Source organism: Balaenoptera borealis (genome assembly GCF_965194805.1).
Source record: "Balaenoptera borealis genome assembly, chromosome: 16".
NCBI classification, from domain to species: Eukaryota; Metazoa; Chordata; class Mammalia; order Artiodactyla; family Balaenopteridae; genus Balaenoptera; species Balaenoptera borealis.
Window position 1 is genome coordinate 87,496,990 of NC_138872.1, and position 27,230 is coordinate 87,524,219.

Below are 27,230 nucleotides of genomic sequence, written 5' to 3' on the forward strand. Positions count from 1 at the left end.
TGGGGTGCCTGGCTGAAAATAGTAGTGACACTCATTAATGTCTTTGTTAAGCTATAATAAGCACTGCTATGGTTGTCATCCTTACGGCCACTGTTGCGTGCTTTGTTTCTGATTCCCGGAAGCTAGGCTTTTTGTGAGTGCTTATGTGGGAGATGTGCCACCTGACTGCCCAACCCCTCATCTTGGGAGCCGTCTGTCTGTCCTGCTGGTGCGCAGGTCAGCACTCTGATGGTCAGCAGCTTGGTGGCATGTTGTCTTTTTATGCCTCCTTTTCTTCTCTGAGAAATTGGCAGTGTGGGCTCCCAGTTAACTCCAAAGAATGTGGTTACGGACACTGGAATATTATAAGGGCTCTGGGAGAGCATCAGGGGAGTGGGACTGCCCAAAGGTACCCCCTGACCGGGCAGCTGGCAAAGCTGATGGCGCATCAGAAGGCTCCCTGTGACCCTTCCCTTGTTTTCCTCCAGAAGGGAAGGGGCCATGGAAGACCTGGGGGAAAACACCACCGTCCTATCCACCCTGAGGTCTTTGAACAATTTCATTTCTCAGCGAGTGGAGGGAGGATCTGGACTGGATGTTTCCACCTCTGCCCCAGGTTCTCTGCAGATGCAGTACCAACAGAGCATGCAGGTGAGTGGTACGTGCTGGGATAGGGGCCTCCAGGTAAAGGCACCTGCCCTTAGGTGGGGCTGGTTCAAGTGCCACATGGTGCAGGTGAGCGGTTTGTGTCCGGATAAGGGCCTCTACGTACACAGACTTTCCCTTAGGTGGGGCTGATTCAACTCCCATATAGTTGAGGCAGGTGAGTGCTTTCTCAGCCTAGAGGCCAGCTGGCCATCTCCCACATCTCCAGCATGGATAGTCACAGTTTGGGAGGACAGCCAGAGGTCATGGTCTGGCCCTGAGCTGTCCTGGCTCAAAAGCCTGAGATAACAGCACCCCCAGAGTGGATCTGGTGTTCAGCATTGTGCTGACACTAACGAGCTTGCAGACGCTAGAGGTAGGATTGGAAAGCCAGTTCATTCATTTAATCGAGGGAAATAATCCGAAACTGCCTGAGCACATGACCACTGGAATTGTGCAGCCGGCTGCTGGCTCCCTTGACGGCGTAGCACACGGCGGGGCTGTGTTGTACGCACAGGCTCTTGGTCAGCCTGGCAGGTAAGAGGCAGGGCAGTGAGCGAAGGATCGGGCACACGACAGTCTCGGACTGCGGGGGCCATTTGCACACCTTCGCTTCCGTCTGCCACGGGGTGATTTTTACAGTTTCACTTTGCTCATAGTCGTATTTCACTTTATTCCAAGTTTTCGGCAATGCTCATTGTGGACACGGTTGTAAAGGCTCAGGTCTCCTGAAGGACTTCAGGTTCTGAAGAGTCTTGGGGTCAGTGCTAGTTGGGGCAGGGATCACTGGGTCCACATAGGGAGGGAATGTGGTGTCCGAGCCATGTCCAGGCCCCTGCCACTGTCAGGGCTGCATCAGGTGATCTCTGGCTTCTCTGCTTGCATTCCTTCTCTCTTGTCAGCCTTGCCTGTGTTGCTGCAGCCTTTCTGCTATAGTGTCCTGTGTCAGATGAGCCAGTGGTTTCCTGTTGCTCTGGGAGCCCTGATGAGTCCATGCCACATTTGCTAAAACAGAGGCTGGTGTGTTTGTATGCATTCGTTTGCTGAATAGTTGAATTACTTACTATGTGTTTGTTAGTGGGCTAAGTTGCTCACTGCCCTTTTTTTTTTGGCAAGGACGGTTCTTTATCCTGAAATTAGGTCATTTGTATTTGTTTTTGTTGTTAAAACACCTTTTTCTGAAATGGTGGTGGTGATAGATTATAGGGGTTTTTTTTGTTTTTTTTTGTTTTTTTTTTTAATCCTTGCTCACTGGCAGAATATGAAGTTGGCAACTTTGGTCTAAGAAAGTTATAATTTTATTGATGCAGATGTCTGGGAACTTTTGGCCTGTCGGAACTATAGAGTCTAGAATTTCCAGGGTCCCTAGTTCTCACTCATCTATGACCTGAAAGGCTTCCCCAGTTGGGATATCAGTAAATGAAAGCTGTAGCCAGAGTGAGCTGGTTAGAGAGCCACGTGGCACAGGACCTGCCTAGGAGCCCTGACCTTGGACCTGTCCTGTCTCAGGACTTCAGTCAGTGTTCTGTCTCTTTGCTACCATGCCTGGCAGGTGAGGGAACAGAGCAGCTGCAGGTCTGGGGAGTCTGGAGGCAGAGAGCAGTGTCTTGCCTGCTAGTCCCGTCCCCTGGTTTATTTTAAGGTTCCTGTTTCTGTGTGCAGGCGTTTATAGTCCGCTGTGCTACGTGTCAGCATTGGCTTAAATATAAAAATATGTTCAGTGACTTTCCTTCAGGTATGGTCAACCTTCCAGGAAGATGCCGCCAATGGATGTGTGTCTCTGGGACTCCCGTGTGGTACCCACACCCTCGGAGCTGGGGTCCTGCCATCCTCTGAAGAAGCTGGGCCCTAGCTGCCGACTCAGAGTGAGACTAGGAAGGCTGACTTTGATGGAGGGTAGAGTTAGGAGCTCCCAAATGTCAACAGGTGGGAACTGAAATGAGAGAAAGTATCAGAGGGGTAAAGAAAGTGTGGACTTTGGCCTCCAGAGCATGTGGGGGAAGGGTGGAGAAAATGTCTTTTCTCTGGCCTGGGATTTCTCACACTTGGCACTGTTGACATTTTGGGCTGGATAATTTTTTGTTTTGCAGGACATTCCTGTGCATCGTGGGATGTTTAGCGACATCCCTGGCCTCTACCCGCTACGTGCCAGGAGCAAACACAGAGTGTCGCCCCTTCTTGTGACGCTCAGTTGTGTCTGCAGACGGTGCCACATGTCCCTGATTGAAATGAGAACCACTTTCTGTAGCCCAGAGCATCTTGAACTTTCATGTGCATGTGAATCACCTGAAAATATGTTTAAAAGGAAGGTTCCAATTTGGTATCTGTGTGGCGTGACCCGAGACTCTGCATTTCTCTTAAGTGCCCAGGAGATGCTGTGTTGGTGGACTGCAGGCCATTCTTGGAGGGGTTGGGCTCTAGCCCCCTGAAGACAAGGCCCTTGCAGTCGGTGATTCGGTGGTACTGTTGGCTATGTCTTCTGAGGCCCTTCAGAGCTTCAGTTCCCCCTTATTTACGTACCCTCTGGGGGACGCAGACTTCTGAGATGGGCCCCAAACTGCTGGCCCCTGGTGGACTGCGGTTTCTCCCACTTAATCAAACACTAACTAGATGTTGTGGCCCCGCGGTTTTGCAGATAGAATTAATAGCTCCAATCAGTTGACCTTAAGGTAGGGAGAGTACCTGGGTGGGCCTGACCCAATCAGGTGAGTCTTTAAAATCTGGGTCCAGAAATCAGACAAAGAAGTCAGAGATGCAGAGCAGGAAAGGGATTCCACACGTGCGAGATTCTCCCTTGTTGGCTTTGGAGGTGGAGAGGGCCACGTGGCAGGGAATGTGGGCAGCCTCTGGGAGCTGGCAGCAGCCCGGGCCTCCCAGCCAGCAAGGAAATAGGAACGTGGAAGAGGCTCCTGAGCTACAGGGGAGAGCACAGCTTGCCGACTGCATGGATTTTAGATGTTGAGACCCTGATCGGAGAAGCTGGCTGTGTGTGCCTGGCCTTCTGACCCACAGAAGCGACAGTCAGCATATGGGCGTTTAAGCTGCTGCGTTGGTGGTAGTTTGTTACACAGCATAGGAAACACGCCCTCACACTGTCATCTGAAAACGCACCTTCCTCTTTCGTCCTTTGTCACCTTCTCTTGCCTTGCTGCCTCCCTGCACCCCTTTCCCACCTGGGGGCCCGGTGTTCCTTCCTCCCCAGGGCTGAGCGAGGGCCTTGCTGGGAGCAGGTGCTCGGTGAGGGAGTGCTGAGTGAGCCCCTCACCTGTCGGACGCAGCTGCTGAGGCCCTGTCTTTCCTTTGCACGTGACCGGTCAGCTGGAGGAGCGAGCGGAGCAGATCCGCTCCAGGTCCCACCTCATCCAGGTGGAGCGGGAGAAGACGCAGATGGAGCTGAGTCACAAGAGGGCCCGCGTGGAGCTGGAGCGGGCAGCCAGCGCCAGCGCCAGGAGCTACGAGGTGGGCTCCGGCGGGCCCGCCCCAGAGCAGGGGGTGGGGGGGTGCGTGTGCCTGCCGGACCACGGGGAGCGAGAGCCCAGCCAGCGGCCCAGGGGCTGTCCTCCAGGTGTCCAGGGCCTGCCTTCTTAGGCCGCCTGTGGAAGGGGGTCGGGCCTCAGGTGTGCCCTGTGTCCCCGAGGAGGGCAGCACGAAGGGATGGCTGCCCTGCCGCGTCTGCCCGGTGAGGTGCTGGTGGGCACTCGTCTCCGCTGGCTGCGTGGTTGCCCTCTCTTCTCTGAGAATTGGGATGGAGGTCTGGCACAAATGCCAGGTGGCCTGGGGGTGACAGGCCTGGAAAGTCACTGGCTTGCATAAGAGTCTCAGGCCCAGGCTGGGTCTTGCGCAAATAGTTATAGGGCCTCCGCGCCAAGAACCCCAATGTCGGGGGCTGCTTCATGTTGCCCTTGCCTTACCCAGGGCAGGCTAGGAAAGCATAACCCCCTGTTACCCAGAGGAGATGCTAGGTTTTTACTTAGTGCATAAATTCCATGCTTCCTTTGCTTTGATTAACAGCACTTTGCCAGGGTTTTTCAATAAGTGCTGATGAGTTGTGGCAGTGCTGCCAAGATCCAGGCAGCGCGTTGGATCAGAAGGTCTCTGGCCTCTGTGCTTCCCTGAGGGTGGATATCTGGCCCCATTCTCGCGTTACGTGGCATATTCCCCCTCTTTCTGAGGCCCTGTAGAAGTAGCTGATGGCCTCGAGGGTGCGATGCTAGCTGGATGTACTTGAATCCGACGTGCAGGCCCGTGGCTGTGCCCGTGACCGTGGTGTGCCGCGTGGACTCAGCAGCCCAGTGCGCCGCGGGTGGGGCGCTGCCGCCTCGGCATTGGCCCTGGTGCTGCGCAGTGTGGTGCTTCTGCGTGCAGTGGGGCTTTTGCCGACGTTCTGGGTTGTCCTAGGAAAGATGTCCTGGGGGAGCCACTGGGAAGAAGAAGAGGGAGAGGCCATGGGAATCTTGCAAGTATTGAAGTGAGTCACTGACAGTCTTTCGTGGGGAAATCCAAGGGTACAGGGCTGACTGAGCTTAATCCTGGGACCCCCTCGCTGAACTTGCGCCTTCCTCTTGGAGAGGCCTTTCCCCCCTACCCGTAGACTTGGCTGAATACAGCCCTGGAACCGTCTGAGCCAGTGGCTTTCAGATTGTCCCTTTGAGTCTTGGGTATCTGTGAAGGTTTCTCAGGGACTGCCAGTTTGGTAGTGGGTGGAGAGGGCAGATGGGTGGGAATCTCAGTCCTCCCACCTGGAAATACCGATGAGATGGTGAGACTTCGGTGTCCAAGGTCTGGGGACCTGCCTGCACTGCCCCATGTGCACTTGGGACTGGCCGCCTGAGGAGAGATGCCACGTCTTGCCCTGTGACGTGCTGGCCGGGTCCCTGCACAGCCGCAGCACCTCACTCCTGCATCTTGGCAGGTCCCCAGGCTTCAAGGCCTCCTGATGGTTTGGAGGCTGTAGTCGCGGTTCGTCGCTCCCCTGAACCCTGAATCAGCAGGAGGCCGTGGCCCTGGCTGTGCTTTTATTAAGCTCCTCGTTGCCATTGGGCTCGGAGAGTCCTGGTCTCAGCACTGCCTCTGAGTACGGCAGGCCCTGCGAGCGCCCGGCAGGCAGCCCTTGGCGGGAGCTTCTGCGGCTCGGCTTCCTGATGAGAGGTCAGAGGTCAGCAGAGTGTCAGGCTCCACGTAACTAGGACTTGGTGCCTTTGCCCCTGGGACTCTGGCTGCCACTTGTGATCCCTTTGCTTCTTGGGCTGAGGGTAACCTCAGCGGCCGACACCTGACCCTTTGGACCCTGAGGGATCGTCAGAGTGAGAAGTCTGAGTTCTGTGCGTTCCTTGCCAGCGCGAGCCACGCGGCCCCTCGAGGGTACCCGTGCAGCGTGGCTCTGAAGCTCTGTGGGAGGTGAGGGCCCAGGGTCAGGTGCTCCCGCCTGCGGGCTCCCGTCCACTCTCCGGGGGCGTGCCGGCTCATGGGGACGGGAGCCTCTTCCCAAGGTCGAGTCTGAGTGAGATGCTGTGCTCCGTCTCCTCCCTGCAGGCGGCCACCCTGAGCAGTGGTCGGTGGCGTGCCGCGTGCGAGCGCCCTCCCAGGGGGCGCCGTGAGATGCGGCCAGGCGCTCACCTTGGGGTGCGTCCCGCTGCGGCCTCGGGTCGCCTGTGGGCTTGGCTCTTGCCTTGTTGGTGGCTCTTCTCTGGGCCTCAGTCCTGTCCTGAGGGCTGAGCGGGGTGGGCTCAGCCGGCCCCCACGCCCTCTCACCGGCCTGTTCTCCTTGGCAGCGTGAGGTGGACCGCAACCAGGAGCTCCTGACGCGCGTGCGGCAGCTTCAGGAGCGGGAGGCCGAGGCGGAGGAGAAGGTGAAGGCGCAGCTGGAGCGCTACAGGTCGTGCCAGCAGAGCCTGGACGCCGCCAGCAAGGAGCTGCGTGAGAAGGAGGGCGGCCTGGCCGAGGCTGGCGAGGTGAGGGGCCGCGGCCCCGGGCTGGGGTGCTGCCCTCGCCCCACGAGCAGTCTCTCTGCGCGGAGAGAAGACGCACTCCCGCCTCCGGCACGGTAGCTCCGTGGTAGCGTCGCTGTTTAATTCTGCGTCCCACGTGTGCACCTACGTCTTTTGCGTAGTTGTGATCGTAGCAAAAACACTAATTTCCCATTCTGTGGTTTTCAGTTAGTAAGTGGAATACTTTTGTTGTCTTTGTGATTAGGATTTTTAGTGGTTGACTAATCTGTTTTTGGTCATTTTCACGTGTTTTGTTTTTTTATACACACACACACCCTGATACAGATACACATGTGGTAGATAGCTTCATGCGTGTAGCCTGTTTGTTTCTGGTGAATGATTTTGTTTGGACAAATCCCTGGGAATGGGATTATAAGATCAGCAGTTACACGTCTCTCTGTGGCTTTTGCTACACATTGCTGTGTTCTGCTAGTAACTGTTGTTGAGGATTCTGCTCTCACTGGAACCTCTACCTGTCACGGATAGTGAGTGATGTTTTCTGGAAATACTTGTGATTCCGCCCCCTCGCCCCGCCCCTGGAGGTGTAAGTAGGTGCCTCTGGATTTGCATTTCTTTGATTATTAATAAGGTTTGTTAGCATCTGAGAATATCTCTGGAACCAGAGCATAGGTCATTCGTAGTCATTATTGTGTCTACCAACCAGAGGCTGTATAAATATTAGAAGCAGAACCCAAACATTGAGGCTTGTGGAAACTGGACTCCTCTGACCTTTCCTGTCCCTTTGCTGTGCTGCTCAAGATCACAGGTGCTGCGAGGACAAAGATGAAACGCTGCCGGGGGAGGGAGTCGGGGCCCGCGGGATCATTGGTATTCTGTCTCTGCGTGGTTTTCTCTCCTTGATAGATCTTCGGAGTAGGCGCCAGGTGATTTTTGCCTTGGCAACGCTGGTGAGCATGTTAAGATTGTTCCTACATCTGTCTTCTGATGTGGATGTTGGCAGGAGAGGAGCCGTGAGTGGCCTTAAGACAAGTCCTCCTCCCGCCTTGGGTGTGTGCCTGCCTGTGCTCCATTGCAGGCTTTTCTGGAGGACGGGGGTGGGCATGTCCCTCAGCTTGTAGGTTGCTTGTAGGTTGCTGTCTCAGAGGCTGATGGGGTGATGTTTCCAGTTGTTCACTTAGAGTGACGCCCTTGAGTGGGCTGGCTTTTCCTGTTGGAGGCGTGCCCTCTTGCCCCAGGAAAGCCACAAGTGGGGTCCCCTCACCAGAAGGTTGTCTGGGGAGGGTGTGGTCGGAGCTGAGGACTGCGGTTCCACCCCAGTGTCGGTCTGGCGGACTTGCTGTCCTGGAGGCTGTGTGCTGGGCTGCCTCCCTGTGCCTTCCCCGAGGACCCCTTCTGGCCTGGGAGCGCTTCAGCCTCTGCGGCACTCGTGCGGCTCCCGTTCGTTGTGTGTGGCTCTCGCGGTGTCGTGCTGAGGACAGCCTCAGCGCCCACTTCTGACTTCTTGGCGGGTGCCCGGCTTGTCCCCGCGTAGCGTCTCATGCACAGCTGGGCCGGGGGCGCGGTGGTGGGGTGGGGCGGTTAGAGAAGGGATCCTGGGCTGGGGACAGAGCGGGTGTGGGCCGCCACGGGCTGGGGGCCTGTGCACACGCCGGCTGGGAAGGGGTGACGCGGGGTGTGGGTGTGGAGGCCGCCAGGCGTGAGGCCCGGGCCCCCCTTGGCCGGCAGCGTTCTCACTCCCGAGGCCGCGGGTCACCGAGGCGGGGCTCGGGTTGGGTTGAGGGGCGGTCGCGTGTTCCGAAGGAGAAGATGGCTCTGTCCTCGCCCTCCGGAGCGGGACGGGAGGGAACCGGCTCTTGTCTGCCTCGCTTTCAGACCATCAGCGTGCTGAAGGGGAGGCTGTCGGACCTGCAGTGGAGCGTGATGAACCAGGAGATGCAGGTGAAGCGCCTGGAGTCTGAGAAGCAGGAGCTGAAGGAGCAGCTGGAGCTGCAGCACAGGTGAGTGTGGAGGCGGCGGGCAGGCGTCTCTGCGCCTCTGCCAGGTGAGCCTGGAGGCGGCGGGCAGGCGTCTCTGCCCCTCGGCCAGGTGAGCCTGGCCGGCTGTCCGCCTGCGTGCCTTTGGCCTGACGCCCGCCAGGCTGCGTGCCGCGCTGGATGTCCACTTGTTAACCGTGTGCAAGCCCAGGCTGGCTCTCCTGCGTATGCCCTCTGTGACCTGAGCACCCAGCGGTCACGAACGTCGCGTGCGCTGAAGCTCTGAGGGTCCGCGAGTGCCCTTCGTGCGCTGGCCTCCCATCCGCAGGCTGTTGGGACACACTGAGGCCTTTGAAGCCAGGACCTTTAGTGCCGGAACAGAGCGGTGTTTCAAATGTTCCAAGAATAAGAAGCGGGAACAGTCATTTCTTCCCTCCTCTGGGGGTGGGATGCCTGCTTGGAGGGAGCTTTCAGAGAAGGTGTTAGGTTTGAGCGAGATTTTGAAGGCTGTGTAGGACATGCCCTGGGGCAGGGGGGACGTGGGTGGGAAAGGACGTTCCTGGGGAGGGAGCCCCCTGAGCGAAGCCACGGCAGGATGGAAGAGCTCGCCTGGAGATGCAGGTAGAAGACAGCGCTCTCCCGAAGCTCGTGGCCTCTACCTTAGCAGGTGTTGTCTTGGGGGAGTTCTGGCTCCCCTAACTCGGTGGAATGGGGCAGGGTTGGGGAGTGGGTCAGTACTGAGCGGGTCCGTGGCTTTGGCTGTTCCAGGGCCAGCAGAAGCTCCTATTGTGAGAGGTGTGGGGAGGGGAGAGGACTTGCAGGTGGTCTGGACTTACCCACCTGCCCTGAGACTCAGGCCACAGAGCCATCAGCAGGAGCTGGGCCCTGGACCCTGAGGCGTCCTTGCAGGGAGCCTGCGGGAGTGTGCGTGCATGCGTGTATGAGTGTGTGTCTGTGCTGGAGAGCTTTTAGAGTGCGGGCAATTGCTGGCTTTACCACGTGCCTGTTTCTGCACATGACGTGCTGTTTCCTCAACAGGAAATGGCAGGACGCTAACCAGCAGGTTCAGGAGCTCCAGGCCAGCCAGGACGCGCGGGTGGACCATGCGCAGAGGGTTAAGGTGAGCTGCTCCGGCCCCGTCCCGGGCCTGCGTCCGGGAGACGTCCCAGAGCCGGGCTCGGCCCCCCATGGCCCTTGGGTGTTTCTGAGCTGCGGGCGTACTCGGGGGCACCTAGGGGCAGTTAGCTGCCTGTGTCTGGGAGACGTCCCAGTGCTGGGCTCTGCCCCCCATGACCCGTGGGTGTGTCTGAGCTGCGGGCGTACTCAGGGGCACCGAGGGGCAGTTAGCTGCCTGTGTCTGGGAGACGTCCCAGTGCTGGGCTCGGCCCCCCATGACCCGTGGGTGTGTCTGAGCTGCGGGCGTACTCAGGGGCACCTAGGGGCAGTTAGCTGCCTGTGTCCACTGTAGCTGTTTGCATGTCAGTTGTTTCCTTATGTGCCAGGCCCTGTGCCGGGTGCTGGGGTGCATATTTCTGCTCCCAGGAAGCTCGTATGCTTTTGGATGAAGGTCAGAATCAAACACACAGAGTAAAAAGTAAACGTATAACTTCAAGTACCATGGACTGCTGTGCAGATGGTAAAATAGGACTGGAGAGGGTGAATAGCCTGCCCGATGTCGCACAGCTAGTGCATGACTAAGCTGGGTCTCAGAGCCAGGTCGGCGTGACTAGTTCAGGCCGTGCTGCCTCTCTGTGGGAGGACACGGCTGGGGAGCCGTGATGGCCGCCTGCTGCCCTTAGAGCCACGTCCGCGCACCGGGCCCCGCTCCCGGGCTCTGGCTCCGTGTACCCCCAGCTCTGGCTTGTCAGCTTCCAGACCTCCCGGCTCGCTTTCGCCTCTGGTCTTCACGTGCTGTCCTCTGCGACTCGTCCGTCTCTCCTCCCCAGTCCTCACTGCTTCACACGACCCGTTACGTCTTCCCTGCCCCGTCCGCCCATCTGAGTCCTTGGCCTGCTTCTCAGTATTGACTTGCCTGCACGGCCTGATGTCTGTCTTTTCTACGCTCTTCCCTGCAGAGACCTCATCTGTCCTCTGTGTCATGGTGTCCCCGCTGCTTGACCCAGTACCTGGCCCAGAGCTGGGCCCCTTAGTGTTTGTTGAATGATTGCCTGATTTTCAGATCCTGGCCCCGTGCTCTTAGCCTATTCTGTGACTCGTCACTGACGAGTCTCCCGGTGGCTCCATGTGTCCCTGGGGACTACATGTAGTAACGGACAGGCTTTCCTCACCGTACAAGGACTCAGTCAGGACCCTGTGCCACGGGAGTGACAAGCAGAGCCAGCGCGGGAGGGTGGGTGTCGATTCATGGAGCCTTCGCTGCGTGTCCTTGTGCCGGCCGTGTGCCGGGCTCCTGCCCTGCAGGCGGCACAGCACGTGGCGTGTGGGGCTACCCTGGGAGTGTCCCCTGAGGACACCGCGCAGAGGCACAGCCGGCGCAGCCTGCCCAGAGGCGGGGGCCGGGGCCGTGGAAGTTGCCGTGGATCTGGGACAGTTAGGTGGCCGTGACTGTCTCCCCTCTGTCTCTGGCCTCGATCAGGATTTGGAGCAGAAGCTGGCCCTGCAGGAGCAGGACGCTGCAGTTGTGAAGAACATGAGGTCTGAGCTGGTGCGGCTGCCCACGATGGAGAGGGAGCTGCGGCAGCTGCGGGAGGAGAACGCCTGCCTGCGGTGAGGGGCCCCGGGGGGGGATGGGGGTGGTGTGTGTGCGCGTGTGCAAAACGTGTGCAGCCTCCTTGGGTGCAGCTCCTGCTCCAGGGGCTCCTGCACCGTCCCCGGCGGTGCGGCTGTTTGAGTGACTGTGCTTCTGGCCCTGCCAGGGAGATGCGGGACACCAACGGGCTGCTCCGGGAGGAGCTGGAGGGGCTGCAGCGGAGGCTGGGGCGGCAGGAGAAGATGCGGGAAACCCTGGTCGACCTGGAGCTGGAGAAGGAGGTGAGCTGGTCCCCGCGGGTGTCCTGTGGCTGGCTAGGGGAGACCCTGGGTGTTTTAGTCCTACGTTCCAGCTGTTCAGCTAAAATGTGGCAGCCGCTGGGCTAGTATGGTGGGCAGAGTAGTGAGCCCTAATGACAGCCCCATCCTGCTCCCCAGAACTGTGGACAAAGGGGATCGAAGGGTGCTGACCCCTGGCCTGTAGTAGGGAGTCTCCCCTGGGGCTCCTGCCGGCCCCCAGCTGGGCCAGTGTGCTCACAGGTCCTGACAGGGGCCGGAGGGGGTTGGAGGAGGTCGAAGCCACGTGAGCTGAGGAGGACTTGCCTGCTGCTCTTGGTGGAGTTGAATGGAGAAAGGGGCCGTGAGCCAGGGAACGTGGGCACCTCTAGAGGCTGGAACAGGCGAGGAAACAGGTTTTTCCCCAGGGCATCCAGGAGGAGTGTGGCCCTGCGACCCCTTGATCTGGCACAGTGAGGCCCTTGCTGGACTTCCGACCTACGGAGCTGTGAGACAGTAAATGTGTATTGTTCTCAGCCACCGAGTTCGTAGTAGTTTGTTTCAGTAGCACTGATGCTGAGTCAGAGAGACGAGATGGCTTGTGGTACCTGGAACAGATGTTGTTCCCCCCCATGGATGTGAACAGACACCTGTGCTGAGTTTCCTTTCCCTGTGTTTGCTGCTGGGACTCATCGGGACATTTTGTGGGTTGTTGTAGAGATGGCCTTGGACGTCGGTGCCGAAAGCATCCTTGTTCGCGTGCTGAGCAGACCAGCACGGAGGCCTCCCGGCTCCAGGCCCCGGGTCCTTCTGTCCTTCCACACTGCTTCCCCGTGGTCACCCTCAGTTACCTTCCTTTCTGGTTTGCCCGGCGTGAACCATGTCACCACCTCCCGTAGCTTGCAGTCTGGTCGGAGTGCTTGTCAGCTGCCCCCCCAGTGGGTTCACTGCCAGCTGAGGCATCGTGGGGCCGGAGCACAAATCCCTCTCAGGCGTTGGCTTATGTGGGCACTTGGCCTGAAAAGACCGTTCCGGAGTCCAGCAGTTTTTCTCTGGATACAGTTTGTTTTGAAATTGGTGACGATTCTGCACGTGGCCTCACGCTGCCTGGTTTCCAGCCCTGCTGTCGCGTGCCCACTGGCTGTGTGACCCCGGCAGATTACTCAGCCTCTCTGTCCACCTGTGTAACGAGGAATGAGCGTCTCCCCGTAGGGCTGTGAGGATTAAATGAGTTAACGTAAAGTGCTTAAACAGTGGTAAACGCTGATTCAGCGTCAGCTGTGGTCATCGATTTATTAACCAGTCTTGTGCCCGGCACACGATAGGGGTCAGGAAGTACTTGGGTGGCTGAATGAGCGCAATGAACAGGGCTGTGCTTGGCCCCGGGAAGGAGTGGGAGGCCAGACAAAGGCATGCGGTCTAGAAAGGGAGCGAGTCTCCGATGTGGAATGTGGGTCAGTGTGGAGCGGCTGTGAGAATACAAGGGCGGGAGACCCGGCATGCGGGCCGGGTCGGGGCACCGCTGCTGCCCCCTGTTCTTCCCAGCGGCCACGGGGGCCCAGCCCGACGCGTGCACGTGTGTGTGCGTGTGTGCGTGTGTGTTGGGGGCTGGGGTTTGGCTCTCGGCCCAAGTCTGTCTGCCCTGGGGCTTGGCATCCTGAGGCGCACCTGGAGGATGGGCGACAAGGCCGTGGGCAGCGTCTGCCCCCCTGGGGCACAGGTGGTTATTGCAGGACCGTCCAGGAGGCTGTCTGCCCCCCACCCCTTTCCCCAGCCCGCAGTCCTTCTGGCCTGCTAGGAACCTTGAAGTTACAGAGCCAGGAATGAATGAGATGTTAAGCACGCAGTGTAGCTTCAGCGGTTGGGAAGCAACCTGTCTGCTTTGGAGCGGATGGGCGCGTTTCTGTGTTTTAGCTCAGCGATCAGGGCAGGCCTTTCTGGAGGATCAGGTATGTGACGTCGTCGGTTTTGTGTGGTGCTGCTGTGCTGGGGGTCGAGGTGCGTGTGTGGAGGAGGTGGGAGGGCCTGGCGCTTGCACGGAAATGACGGGCACAGCGCTCTAAGGGCTCTGCTTCCATGTCTTTTCAGAGGCTGCTAACGAAGCTGCAGAGCTGGGAGAGGCTGGACCAGACCACGGGCTTGAGCATCAGGTAGGCGGAGGGCGCCGGGGCCACAGGGTCCCCACCTTTTCTCCACACGGCTGGCACCTTTGGCAGAATGGGCCCTGCTAGCCCGGTTCCTTCCAGCAGAGGCCCTGCCTGTGGCTGCTGAGGTTTAAGGAGATGGAAGTAGGGACTCTCCCCGCCAAGGACGGGACATTCTCGACAGAGCGCTGGCAGGTGTGGGCCCTGCATTGTTGGGTTTTCTTGAAGGGCTCTGTTTTGTTTATACTGAGGAAGTAGTTGCTTTTGAGGGAAGTCATTTCTTTTAGCTGGTTGTAACGAGTAGAGATAAACTGAGTCTTCAGGGGCAAAAAGGGAAAACAGGGTAATGGAGGATTGTTTCCCATCAGGCCCTTGCAGCAGCCTCAGCTTGTCTGTTGAGCTAATGCCAGCAAGTGAATGTCAGGCGGGGCTGCTAGACGGCCAAGCGGGCCTGGTTCTCAGACGGGCATCTTCCCACCGCTCCCTGCTCCCGATTCCATCTGTCCTGCTGCCTTTCCTTCTGGGGCCGCTGCCCCTTCCTCCAGCGTCGCTCCACCGCTGGCCCTTAGCCCCCAGGTCCCGCCCCCGCCCAGCCCCCCCGCAGACGGACTCTGCCCAGCTGCTCCCGTCTTGGGGTGGGGGTGGGAGATCGGTCCTTCAGGATTAGTCCTGGCGCCTGGGGCCTGTGGCATTTAAAGAGCCTTCTGTTTATCTGCTTGTGCGACTTGAAGACTGTGTCTTCTCGGGGGTCTCTCCTGCTGCTCTCGGAAGCTGGGCCAAGATAGAGAGCCCTCCTCAAAGGGCTGTCCAGGAATTACAGTCTCTGACTGCTCTTCTGGGACCTGCACCAGTTCGATCGCACCATGGACTCCAAGTGTTTGTCACTTGAAGAGGCCCCTTCGTTTTCTTTCTGCCTCGCTAAGTCTCAGAGAACAGAGTAGGCTGTTCCCTCCTGAACTCCACCTGCAGAACCCAGGCTCACGTAGGGCTGGCCCCAGCGGGGCCTAGATGTTTTGTGTTTCCTCCTTTTCTCTGGGCTGATGAACTCGTGGGGAAGGCTGACGTCAGAAGAGAAAGCTCCATGACTTTTTTCTTGTGCGGGAGATCAGAGGCCCTCACGCGCCTGGTGGCACCAGCTGCTGGAGTGTTTGAACGCCTCAGTCAGGGTAGCAGGGCCGGCGCGTAGCCGGCTGCCGTCTCTGGCCAGAATGGCGCAAGGGTCAGTGCGCTGGACACGATGGAAGGTGCAGCTGCTCCTTAAGACCTTTTGGTCCCGCTTCCAAACCTGACCACTGTCGCCCACCTCGCAGTGGCTGGCACATGGTTGGGGCCTGTGCCCGCGGGCTTCTGGGCTGGTCCCATGCTTGCGCGTGTTGTGTGTTCACCCCGCCTTCCCTTAGTGACCAGGCCCTGGAGGCGGGAGGAAGGGGTGGTTCGGAGCACTGGTGGAGGTGGGGGCTGCCCACGCCTGCTGGCAGCTCGGGGTCAGCAGGAAAGTGGGGCACGCGTTTGTGGAGGGAAAACAGGCGGTTCGCGGAGGCTGGAGCCCCGTCCCGCCCTCCCGCCCGTCAGGGCGCCCCTCTTCGGGTCGGCGCGCTGCTCCGGGCCAGTCCCTTGCCCTTGGGCAGGGCCGCAGGGCTGGCCTCGCTGTGCGGGGGGAGGTTAGACGCGCCTGTGCGCCGGGTGCCGTGCACACTGCCGAGCAGTGCGGTGTGGCTGGCTGTCCTTGTCCCCTGCGGTTCCTGGTGGGGGCCCCTGTAATGAGAAGCCTTCTTCCCACGTGCTTTGTGGCGGTTGTGCCTGGGCCGCTTCTGGGGGCCCCTCGGAAACCTTAGCTCCTCCGCCCTGCCTCTCCTGTCCCCACTAGGGCGTTTGGGGTGGGCCCTCACCTCCGGCAACTCCTGCCCCGCTTATGCGGGTGCGTGTGTCGAGTGGCGGTCGGTGGGCCACAGGCTTGCGGTGTAAGTGTGGCCCATCAGCAGGATCACCTGGGGAGTTTGGTGCACGTGCGGACGCCTGGGCTGAGCCCAGGCCCATTGGGTCCGCCTCTCCAACGCTGGACTTGAGTCTTGGTGTGACCACAAATACCATGAGGGGCTTGGCTCACTGTTGCCAGGTTTGGGGCAGTTATTAGCGGTTTCTGACCAGGGAGGGTAACTTGGTGGAGCCCACGGCTCTTGAAATTGAGTGTGGGGGTGGGAAACGGGCATAGGGTTCTCGGACACAGGGAGAGGCTGGGGGCCCATTGCTGCCGTGTGGGGTCCCTGCAAAGGGGTGGGCGTGGGAGGGAGAGACGCGCACTGTTCCAAGGTGACGTTGTCTGGGGGCCCCTGCCTGGTGGGCGGAGGTGGGGTCCGCTGGGAGCTGAGGGACACCCTTTGTCACTTTCGCAGTGTTCAGTGCAGCGGGAGTGACTGGGGCCATCTCAGACCCTGTTAAACTGTGGCTGGACGTGTGTCTGACCCCAGCTTAGCCCCCGTGTGTTGTGGGGTCTTTTTTACACCCGTTTCCACATCTGTAAATGGAAGAGTCTTCTGGAATGTTGGTTTCTCACCATGGGGTCACGAATCTCTGAAAATCTGATGAAAGTCATACTTTCTCCCCACGAAAACACAGGTTTGCAAGTGGGTGCGTGTAGATGTGAGATTTTGCGTGCTAGTCTAGGGACCCCTTCCCCGAAGTGTGATCAGCCAGCTCCAGCGACAGCAGAAGTTGGAGTCTAGCAGTTGCCCTGGCATTAGAGATTCGAGGGGCTGGGAGGGTGTTTTGGCCTGGCCTGGCAGGCATGAGTCTGTTGCGTCTTTTTTAATACTTTTTTTGTTTAATTTATTTTTATTTATTTATTTAGGCTGTGTTAGGTCTTCGTTGCTGTGCGCGGGCTTTCTCTAGTTGTGGCGAGCGGGGGCTACCCTTCGTTGTGGTGTGCGGGCTTCTCATTGCGGTGGCTTCTCTTGTTGCGGAGTACAGGCTCTAGGCGCACGGGCTCAGTAGCTGTGGCTCACGGGCTCCGCTGCCCGTGGGATCTTCCCGGACCAGGGCTCGAACCTGTGTCCCCTGCATTGGCAGGCGGGTTCTTAACCACTGCGCCACCAGGGAAGCCCTGTTGGGTTTTTCGGTCAGGGCGTTGCCATAATTTTGCTCATTTGGGGCCTGTCATGACCCCAGGCTCTGGCCGCCGTCCAGCGTCTCTGTGGGTTTCTGAGAGCTGTCGCCACTAGGTGGCACCCCCCCCCGCCCCTGGTGATCGTGGCTCCCTGCGACCTTGGGACCTGCAGAGGGCTCTGTGGTCTTGCAGAGGTTAGGAACAGAGAAGGGTTCACATGGCACGACAGTGGTCACCCTCTTCCTAGTTTGGGATTTCTTAAATCGTGAGGACCCTGGGATAACAGGGGGGTGGGGGGTGTCTTGGCTGGTGGGTCAGCCAGTGCAAACCTATAGGGAAGCCTGTTGGGCCGAGTGTCCTTATCTGCCAGACGAGCTTGTCCACCCCTGACGTCGTCTGATCCCTTGTCTCCAGCACGTGGGTCATGTGAGTCGGGGGCAGGTTGACATCAGGACTTGGAGGGTGCGAGGGAATGCCCTGCATGGGTGAGGTGGGACCTGTGCACTTGCAGGCGCTGGTGTGGGGAGGAGGTGGCTGCGTCTGGTGTCTGGACGTTCTAGTCCCAGGGCCTCGAGGGTTGGACTGAGGGAATGGGCAGTGGTGCGGAGGGCTGTGACTCGCTGAGCCTCATTCCTCGGTAGCGCGGCGTGTCGGGATGATTTGAAGGTACTGAAGAGGGACACCCTGTGATGTGTCTGCGAAATACTTGGGGATAAATTTAACAAAATATGTGTATGGGACCCATACACTGGAAACCGTAAGATGTTGCTGAGAGAAATTAAGGATAACCTGATAACAACGTAAGTAACTGGAGAGAGATACCGTGTTCATGGATTGGAGTACTCAGTATTGCTGAGACAATTCATAGGTTCAACACAATCCCAATCAGAGTCCCAGGAGGATTTTTGGGGAGAAATCGACAAACTGATTCTAAAATCTCTGTAGAAATGGAAGGGACCTACAACGGCTGTCAGAGTTTGGAAGAAGAATGAGTTAGAGGGCTTCCAGCAGCTGGTTGCAAGCACACTGTGAACGGCCTTAATCAAGACAGGGTGGTCATGGTTTAAGGATAGACGTGTAAATCAATGGGGCAGAATAGAAAGTTCAGGAATAATCTAAGAATATAGAGGCAATTGATTTTTGTCAAAGGTGACAAGATAATTCAATGGGAGAGAGTCTTTCAACAAATGGTGCTGAAACAGCAGGGAATCTGTACAAATAGAGACCTCATCCTGTCCACAAAATCAGTTCAGTGGGGCATGGACTTAAAAGTAAAAACAAACTTCTGGAAGCTTGGGTTTGGCAAAGAGTTCTTAGGACACAAAAAGCATGAACCATAGATGAAAAAAATTGGTAAGTTAGACTTCAAAATTAGAAACTTTCGCTTTCAAAAGACACAGTTAAGAAAAAAATAAGGCAAAACATAGACTAGGAGAAAATATTTGCAACATGTGTATCTGACTGAGGACTTTTATCCACAGTACAGAAAATATTCCTCCAAATTGATAAGATGACCAAATTTAAAAAATGGGTGAAAGACTTCAAACAGATAATTTTGAGAAGATATGAGTGATGAAAAAGGACATGAAAAATGCTCGGTGTCATTAGTCACAAGAGGAGTATAGGGACTTCCCTGGCGGTCCAGTGGTTAAGACTCTGTGCTCCCAGTGCAGGGGGCCCAGGTTCCATCCCTGGTCAGGGATCCCGCATGCAGCAGCTAAAGATCCCGCGTGCTGCAACTAAGACCCGGCGCAGCCAAAGTAATTAATGAATTAATTAATTAAAAACAAAATGAGGAGTACAAATGAAGGTCACAGTGAAATACTGCTCTCAACCTGGTGAAGATGTGGAGCGGCTGGAGCTCTCATGCGCTGGTGGTACCGTGGGACACAGCACAGCTGCTTGGGCAACAGCTGGGCAGCTTTCTGTACGTGGGCGATACCACCCAGCAGTTCCACTCCTGGTTACTGACCCAAGAGAAGTGAAGACGTGTGGCCTCACAAAGACTTGTGTGTGGGTGTTCACAGCAGCTTTGTTCATAGTAGCCCAAACACGGAACCAAGTGAGGTGTCCATCAGGTGAACGGAACATCACTGAGCAAGAAACAGGAGGAGACAGGTGCTGTGTGCAGGAACGCGAATCTCTCACTGAGCAAAAGAAGGCAACTCATTGAGTTCACACTGCATGGTGCCATTTACTTGAAATTTTAAAAAAGGCAAAACTGAACTGTGACAGAAGGAGGGTGAGTGGCTCCTTAAGTCTTGGGTTGGGATATGATTGGGGACCTGGGGGGCCCTCACCTGTGACTGTCACAGCAGCAGCTACACAGTTGTATGTATGTCACGCTTCAGTCAAGCTGGTCCGAGGGTGATGAGGAATCGGCGCTCCCAACAGCTGTGAGGGGAAGGAAAAGGCCTAGGAGGTGGCCTGGCCTGAAGTCAGGAGTGGATGGGGATGCTTTTTAAAGCCTTCATTTTGGGAAGGAACCCATTTCTTGAGCTTGTCAAAGGCCCATGGGCAGCTGGGACCGGCCCAGGCTTTTTCAGTGTTCCTGGATCTTGGGGACTTGGGGCAAGTGCTGTGGGAGTGTCACCATGGGAGTGTCACCAGGGGAGGCCAGGTGTGGGCTGCAGAAGGGCAGGTGGTTTCTTGGTAAACCCAAGCTCTGCAGAGGAGGAAGGTGAAAAGTGAAAGTGGTCTTCATTCCTCCCCATCTCGCCTCCTCCGGGCTTGCCCTGTGTCGCTGCTGTCTGGCACCATCACACGGTGCTCTAGTTATGCCCGGGGTGCCATTCTCAGAGTAGGATTGAGGCTTGCCCCCAGGGGTGGGCAGCGGGGTGTTACCGCTCTTACCCCCAGTCCGTCTTTCTAGGCAATGCCTGATAAATTCCTGGGCATCTTTCTAGAAATGTTGTGTGTACATACAAGCTCTTTTTTTCTTCCAGTTTTATTGTGATATAATCAACAAACAGCACTGCATAAGTTTAAGGTCTGTAGCGTAATGATTGGATTTACACATTATCGTGAAATGATTACCACGGTAAGTTTAGTGAACATCTATTGTCTCATATAGATACAAAATTTAAAAAGTTAAAAAAATTTTTCTCCGTGTCATACACGCTCTTTATGTGCCCATTCCCCTAAGAAGTGCTCATTTCATAGTATTACCCTGCGGCCTTGCTGTTTTCCACTTAATTTCTGACAGTATTTCTGCACCAACACAGATAGGCCTACTGAATTATTTTCAGGATCTATACAGTGTTCCATGGTGAGGATGGATTCTGATTTATTTCATTCCCCTGTTGATGGATATTTCCAGGGTTTCCCCCCCCCCCCCACCAATAAGCAGCATTGTTTTGGTTGGATAAATTCTTAGAAGTTGAATTTTTTTTACCTAAAAGATATATGTGTTTGACCGAATTGCCCTCCAAAAACGTGTAATTGACCTTTCTGTCACAGTGAGAGAGCGTCATCAGTTGCTCCGGGCAGCATGCTTTCAAAGGTTCTAGCAGAGATTCCAAGTCAGGTCACAGGGGAGTGAGGGGGCAGGAAATCTGCAGTGGCTGGGTTTTGAGAAAGAGTTCTTAGCAACTCCTCTTGGCGGGATCCTTATTCAGTAGGCGTGGGATGCCTGTTGAGTCCCTCTGTCGCCAGGCCTCTCATTTCATAGAGGAAGTAGTTTGCTCGTGGCAAGGGTGCCGCTGTGGCTTGGCGCCTTCCCCATCCCTCTGTGCCTGCAGCTGGCCTGGTTTCAGTCAGGCTGGGAGGGCACAGTACCTGCCAGTGTGAGTGCAGGTGTGACAGAGCTGCGGGGTTGCAGAGGACGCTGGTACCGCGGAGACGGAAAGGCAGGCGGGTTTTGCTGGCTCTGAGGCCTGGCAGCTGCACCCCCCAAAACTGCTGACCCATCATCTGGAGTGAAAGCTGGGAACTGACAAGTGCTGATGCTGGATGTTTCCCAAAAACATTTGTAGTCTGGCCAGATGACAAGTCCTGGGGACTAGTTTCCCCTGATGTGTGAGGCCAATTAGGAGGCCGGCGAGGGGGAGTGCATAATTTCCTCCTAAGAGCGGATCTTATTGACCGCCCTGGACACACTTATTACCCTGGTGACTGTGTCGGCAATTTCTCATTACCTAGGCGTTGGGTTGATCAATACAGGCAGCGCTGTGGCTGCTTGGGAAGGTAGCTGGGCTGTCACGCGTCTGGGTCGTTTTCATTGGTCTTGGTGTGTTTTCTTTGCAGGCACGAGAGGAGGGGGAGGGAGAAGGCTTTGGCCTTCCGGGGGCTTGTGAGCAGGGCCCCTTCTGGTCCCGCCTGCTGATGCCTTGGTCTCAGCTGTGTTCCTTTTTATTGTTGGTTCATTCACTACCTCGTGCATTCCCCACAAGCTGTTCTCAGGGAGCCTGGAGTCTGCAGGGGGCCTTGAAACACATTTGATTTCTCCCTCAGGGCTGTGCCTCTGTGAGGTGTCAGCCCCCAGCCAGGCTCCCTGAGAGCAGCCCCGGAGCCATGAGCTTCCTCCCCCAGAGGGTGCAGGCAGAGGCCGGGGACTTCTGAACCCATCTCAGCCCTTTACGTCCCCATGGAGGCCTGTAACAGTTGTTCCCGTGCGTTTACTCGTTGTGGGTGGCTGAGTCCCCAGCTTCTTTTTGCCTTGGAAGTTGTGTTTTCTGCCGTGGTCAGCCTCAGGCTTCAGTCTTGTGAACTAGGAGCAGGGGCCCGTCTTTAGAGCCTCTGTGCCTAAATCCAGTGGGCGTTTCATAAACATTTGGTGAGTGAGTGATGGCATCGTGACGGCTTTGTTTGTGGTTTGATGTGACTTGGGTAGGGCATCCTTTGGCTCGCTTGGCTGCTGTGACAGAGCCCCGGCGTCATGCACAGCATGTCCCAGTGAGAACCAGAAAACAGGTGTAGCAGAGAGCTTCCTGACAAGGGTCATTCTTTCAGCTGCAGTCCAGTCCGGGCCTCGGGGGAGCAGCCCCTGCCCGTCTCCCGCTCCCTGGTGAGGCTTCAGAGTTGGCAGCAATGGGGACCGGTCTCTGCCTGCTGGGTTTGTGCAGCAAGGTGCGGACGGACCAGCGTCCCTGACAGGCTTGCTTGGCCCCAGCGGGAGAAGAAACTGCTTTGTTCTAGTTGGGCTTGGGCAGGTTGGGAAGCTCTAACGGAGACCCAGCGGGCACAGCCCCGTCCCCCTGACTCTGTGTGCTCAGAGCAGGCCACGGGCTGTGGGCCTTGCGGCACTGTAGGGAACGTGAGAGAGAAATGCTTTCCAGAAGAAACTCTTCCCGACTCTTCCAGGGCCGCATCCCCTGCGTGTGCTCTCCCCAGGCCGCGCAGCAGCCGGGCGCCCAGCGAAGCAGATCCTGGACTCACGCGGGTCTGTACTTCTGTGCTTCTCACTTGGCTCTTTTGGGGGGCTTGTATCCCAGTTTTGTAGATACGGCTCTTCTACTTCTGTGCCTCTTTTTAAATTCATGTAAAAAGAAAACCTAAAGCCAGATAATAAAAGGATTTAGACAAATTAGGCTCTGCTGGATTCCCAGGGGCTTATTTGGGAGAACGAGGAGGCAGCTCTGGGGTCCCAGTTGGTTCAGACTTGGCAGGTGCTTGCTGAGGTCCCGTTACGCACCGGGCCCCTCCCTTGTGGAGGCCCAGGTCCCCAGTCCCCAGGCAGAGTGGGGGGTGTCCTGAGAGGACAGGAAGGGACGAGGGGGCTGGGTGGCTGCACGGCTTCCTCTGGAGCAGTCCCCCGAGGGCCTGCCCTGCTATTGCCAGCAGTCACCGTGGCCTTTGGAGGGCCAGTGTCTTGGGCGGCTGCAAGGAACAGTTGAGGGGTATTTCAGTGGGCATTTACGCCTGGGCTTCCCCGCCTGACACCCTTGAATGTCAGCTTTGAGGCTGCGAGGAGAGGCCCCTGAGCATTGTCGTCCAGGGTCAGCTGGGGGTTAGCTGCACGCGGTCACAAGCTCTGTCATCCTTTCCCACGGCCACTGTCATTTTGTCGGAAGCTAGAGCTGCTCCTCCTCCCGTCGAGCTCCGCCTCAGGTCTCTTGAGGGCAGAGCAGGTGCTCCGAGTCCAGGGTCAGTCTGTGCCCATACCCCACTCGTCCCAAGGCCCGGTGCCCCCTTCCCAGGGGTGGCCGACCACCTGGGGACGTGGTTCGGATTCTCCAAGACCAGCCGGAGGCCAGGGATGGGCTCGGGGAGTGGGCTGGCCTTTGTTAGTGGCGAGGGGCTCAAGCTGGGGGCTCCTGTGCCCGTGAAGCAGGCAGTCTTTGAAGCAGGGCCCTTTTTGCTGAGTTGCACCGGAGAACAGGAGAGGAGCTCAGCACGGGGCTGTTGGGGCGGCGGCCTGGCGTTACTCCAGCTTCTCTTCCTCACGTTCTGCTCTCGTCCTGGTGCAGAGGCCGGGCCGCCCTGCTGTCGGCAGTTCTGTTTTCACTTGAGCGTCTCAGGAGCTGCGTGCCGAGGCTGCTGTGCTGCACACTCGGCGGCTCTGCCACGCTGCCCGGGCTCCCGTCAGGCCCCACCCGGTGGTTGCGGGGTGGTGTCTGGGCCAGTTCAGCAGGCGCTCCCAGGCCTGCTGTGTGCCAGACCCACTGTGTGCCGGCCTCGGCACCGCACAGGCTCTGGCTGTTGCCTTGGATGAGCTGTCTCATGGGACGTGTCCCTTGGCAGGTGGGAGTGGGGTCCTGAGGATGAGAGGAGGGAGGTGAGGCGGGAGGAAAGTGTCCCGGGTGCAGGGAGAGGTGGCACCAGCGAGGGTGGTGCCGGGGAGTCGGTGGTGGTGGAGGTGGGGGCGGCCCCCCACTGGGGTTGGTGTCGCCGTGTCACAGTCTGTGTGTGGCGGAGGCGGGACCATGGGGCGCTGCCCTGGAAGTCTCGTTCTTCCTTCCCTGGCCGGTCTCGGGTGCACCAGGGTAGGGGGTGGTGGCTGGCGTGAGTGGGTGGCTCTCCTTCGAGACCCTCGGCCTCAGGCAGGGCTCCGGTCAGTGGCCCCTTCTGCCGTTGTGTCTTCGTGAGGGTTTGGTGCTATGCAGGATTTGTCACCGTGGCCTTGGAGAGCTCTCTGTCCCCTTCAGTGTGTTGTCCTGTGCCCTCAGCTGGGGTACCTGGACCTCTGGTTTTCAGTACTTAGTATTCCTGCGTGTGTCCGCATGTGCTGTGTCCGCCCCTCTCATGGCCCGGGCTGGTCGTCGTGCTGACCGCCCATCCTCAGCTTTCTGTCACGGGGAGCTGGGGCTGTGGCTGGGGACGGGAGAGCAGGGGGCAGCCCCCTGGGATTGCCGCTGGGCCTGTGTCTGTAGAGGGGACACAGAGGCTACTCTTCAAGGCACCGTGACTGAGGCGTCCAAGAGGGAACGGACGCGTCCTTCCTTCGCTCTTTGGCCACTGAGACAGTCACAAGCGAAACACCGCGGGCCAGAAGGGTGGGCAGCCCACACCGCTTGGGGGATCGTGAGGGGAGACCTGGCTCTCCTCCTCAGCTCGTGGGGCCGTTGCGACCTGTCTGTCTGCAGACTGTGGCACGGTTTCCTCCGGGCGGGTGGCTGGGCCCTTGCTCCCCCGTTGCCCGACGCCCACGACTGTGCCCGGGCTCGTGCTCTAGGGCCCGGCAGGCAGGCGGCCGCTGAGAGTGCGTGGCAGGGGCGTTTGTCTTGGGGACCGTCGCCGGCGTGTGGCCAGGAGATGTGGCCCCCAGTCCGCGACCGGTATGCCGGAACCTCAGTGAGCATTTCCTCTGTTGAAGGCCACGTGCCCCAGACCTTCGCCGCTTTGGTGGCCCAGATGGAAGGTGCTTACGTGTTGTGTCCTCGGGGATACCGGGGTGTCTGGGATGCGGGGCGGCCCGCTCTCCGTGGTCTCGGCCTTGGGCCTTGAGCGCAGGCTGTTGCTCAGGCAGCGAGGTGGCCCGGGTGGGGGGCGGTCTTGGCCGTCAGACGGTGGAGAGCTCAGCCGACTGGCGGGAGTGGAGGGGGCTCTGAGGAGAGAGCGGGGCGCCCGCTGCGGGCCTCCTGCTGCTGCTTTGGCACAAACCACGGCGCACGCTGGGGCTGGGAAGGGGGGGCTCGGGGAGAAAGGGGCGCAGATGTCCCTGGCAGACTTCCTTCCTGTTCTTTTCCCACCCCGACTCGGGGAGCAGAAGATGCTGGAGAGACGTGGTAAGTGTCACCCTTCCTTGCTTGCCCTTGTGGAGAAAACCACGTGGAGAGCATTTCGTTCCTCTTTGGTGTCTTTACCCTTTCTCACTCGAGAAAGAACTCAGGTTGGTTTAATGAAAGCACGGAGGTGTTCCCGTGTGCACACGGGCTGCGTGCAAACCCGCGTGCGCGGAGGGTGAGTGCAGACGGGAGGTGCGGGTGGGAAGCGCGCCAGGTGAAGCCCTGGCTGCCTGCCTTGGTCCTGTCACCCTGCCCCAGGTGGCTGCTTAGTTGGCCTGGAGCCTCCTGGCAGTGCCTGGAAGGTTCTTCACGATCCGGCACCCGTGGGGTAGGAGCCGCCCCCGTGGCTTGGTGTGTTGCTGTTATTGGCGCTGAGACTGGAGGGAACGCCCTCACGTGTGTCCCCCGCTGTGGTGGCTCCTGGCCTCGTGACAGCTGTGACAGCGTGGGGTGTCTGGGCCTCTGCTCGTCCTGAGCGCAGTGTAGGCCGGGGCGCTGCGGGGAAGGACATCCGGGCAAGAGGGGCTCTCAGGGTCCAGGGCGATGGTCTGACCTAATCAGTGGCAGGGCTCGCTTTCTGACCGTCCTCCATCAACAGGGCTTCATCTGAGATGCACACATCGGGGAACTCAGTGGAAGAAAGAAGGCTGCTGAAATTTTAAAAATTGTTTTAGAACAGGCGAAACTAATCTTAAGGCCAGAAGGAACCCCACAAAAGACCAAAACAACCCAGCCTGGCGGTTGCCTGGAGTTAGTTGAGGGCTGGTGGGGAAGGGACTGGCGGGGCCTCCTGGGGGAGGTGGGGACCCGGGTTACACGTGTGCCACTTGTCAGCGTCCTGTCGGGGAGTTCAGGTAAAGTTGTGAGGCAAAACGTCCGTCACAAAACAGGCTAGAAAACATGAGGTTGGGCTGGAGGGTGGCGTGTTGGATGAAACCAGATGGCAGAACCTCGGTGACTGGCCCCTGGGAGGCACAGGAGGGTCATTACACTGCAGTGTGGCCTCTGTGCCGGTTTGGAGCTTTCTTCCATAGAAGCTGTTAGGAGTTGCCACCAGCTTCTTCCTTTCCCGCTCCCCTGACTTCCCAGCCCCCAAGGGTGCCGGGGGTCCAGTGCAGCTGCTTGTCAGCCCTCCCCACGGGCCCTGGCAGAGGCTGGTCCGGCCCCGCGTCTCCGGGCCCACCTGGAGGGCGCCTCGCGTGGCCCATCCTGCCGGCGGCCAGCTGCCCTCCGGGAGCTGGCCACACACTCAAAGCTGCCGGGGGATCGGACCGCGGCCCCTGGAGTCCAGCCCGCGGTGAGGTGCAGCAGGGGTGCTTTCAGGTGCTCTTGGGCTGGAAAGCCAGCTGTCTGGATTTCCCTGGGAACGTCAGAGGAAGCCCAGCTCCTGGGACCTGCTGGGAGCCGCTGCCCGAGAGGGCGTCTCTGCCTTTAGCTCGTTCAGAGATGGCCGCTGCTGCCGAGACTCCCAGCTCCTGGGGCCGATGGTGGGGGACAGGGCCTTGGCTCGGGGGCTTGTCCCTGCACTTTCTGGCCTCTGTCTCGGGAGTCCAGCACTGGAGCAAGATGATCTCTGGGGACCATGTTGGGCTCCCTCCCTGGGTTGCCCAGTTTCAGACGGAGTGAAGGGGAAAGGGTTTTTGTTTGTTTTTTTAAAAAATAAATAAATTTATGGCTGCATTGGGTCTTCGTTGCTGTGCGCGGGCTTTCTCTAGTTGTGGCGAGCGGGGGCTAATCTTCCTTGAGATGCGTGGGCTTGTCATTGTGGTGGCTTCTCTTGTTGCGGAGCACGGGCTCTAGGCACGCGGGCTTCAGTAGTTGTGGCTCACGGGCTCTAGAGCGCAGACTCAATAGTTGTGACTCACGGGCTTAGTTGCTCCGCGACATGTGGGATCTTCCCGGACCAGGGATCGCACCCGTGTCCCCTGCCTTGGCAGGTGAATTGTTAACCACTGCGCCACCAGGGAAGTCCCAGGGGAAAGGGTTTTATACCTTTCAGATAGTGTTGACATGTCAGACATTTGTGACAATTTTCAGAACTCACTGGGCAGAAGACATCCGGTCCGTCTCCTGCCCTTCCCTGGGGTGCTGACCAGGGTGTGGGCCCGCCTTCCCCCCGGTCTCCGGGCCAGTGGACTAAGGCACAGGCTCCTTGTTGCCCTCACGAAGGGTGGGATGTAGGTGTCCAAGGAAAGGGGTGTGTCTTCGTTTTAATTGGCTCAAGAACACTTGGCATGTTTTTAACGTCCCAGCCTTGTGGTGTTGCAGAGTTTTAAGCTTAAACTCAA

At 58.0% G+C, this 27,230-nt stretch overlaps 1 protein-coding gene across 5 annotated transcripts in view; it reads left to right on the plus strand.

The window, feature by feature from the left end:
- MAD1L1 (mitotic arrest deficient 1 like 1) overlaps positions 1-27,230 on the plus strand; it is a 330,462-nt gene that overhangs the window by 1,996 nt on the left and 301,236 nt on the right. For 2 of the 5 annotated variants that reach the window (XM_082360970.1, XM_082360969.1), the window contains exons 2-9: positions 468-630; positions 3,943-4,083; positions 6,396-6,575; positions 8,445-8,569; positions 9,584-9,665; positions 11,142-11,272; positions 11,422-11,536; positions 13,619-13,680. In XM_082360970.1, coding sequence (XP_082217096.1) covers positions 481-630; positions 3,943-4,083; positions 6,396-6,575; positions 8,445-8,569; positions 9,584-9,665; positions 11,142-11,272; positions 11,422-11,536; positions 13,619-13,680 — 986 coding nt within the window. In that variant the 5' untranslated portion in view covers positions 468-480. The remainder of the gene's footprint in view (positions 1-467; positions 631-3,942; positions 4,084-6,395; positions 6,576-8,444; positions 8,570-9,583; positions 9,666-11,141; positions 11,273-11,421; positions 11,537-13,618; positions 13,681-27,230) is intronic. The other 3 variants (XM_082360972.1, XM_082360971.1, XM_082360973.1) reach the window with 3 other exon arrangements.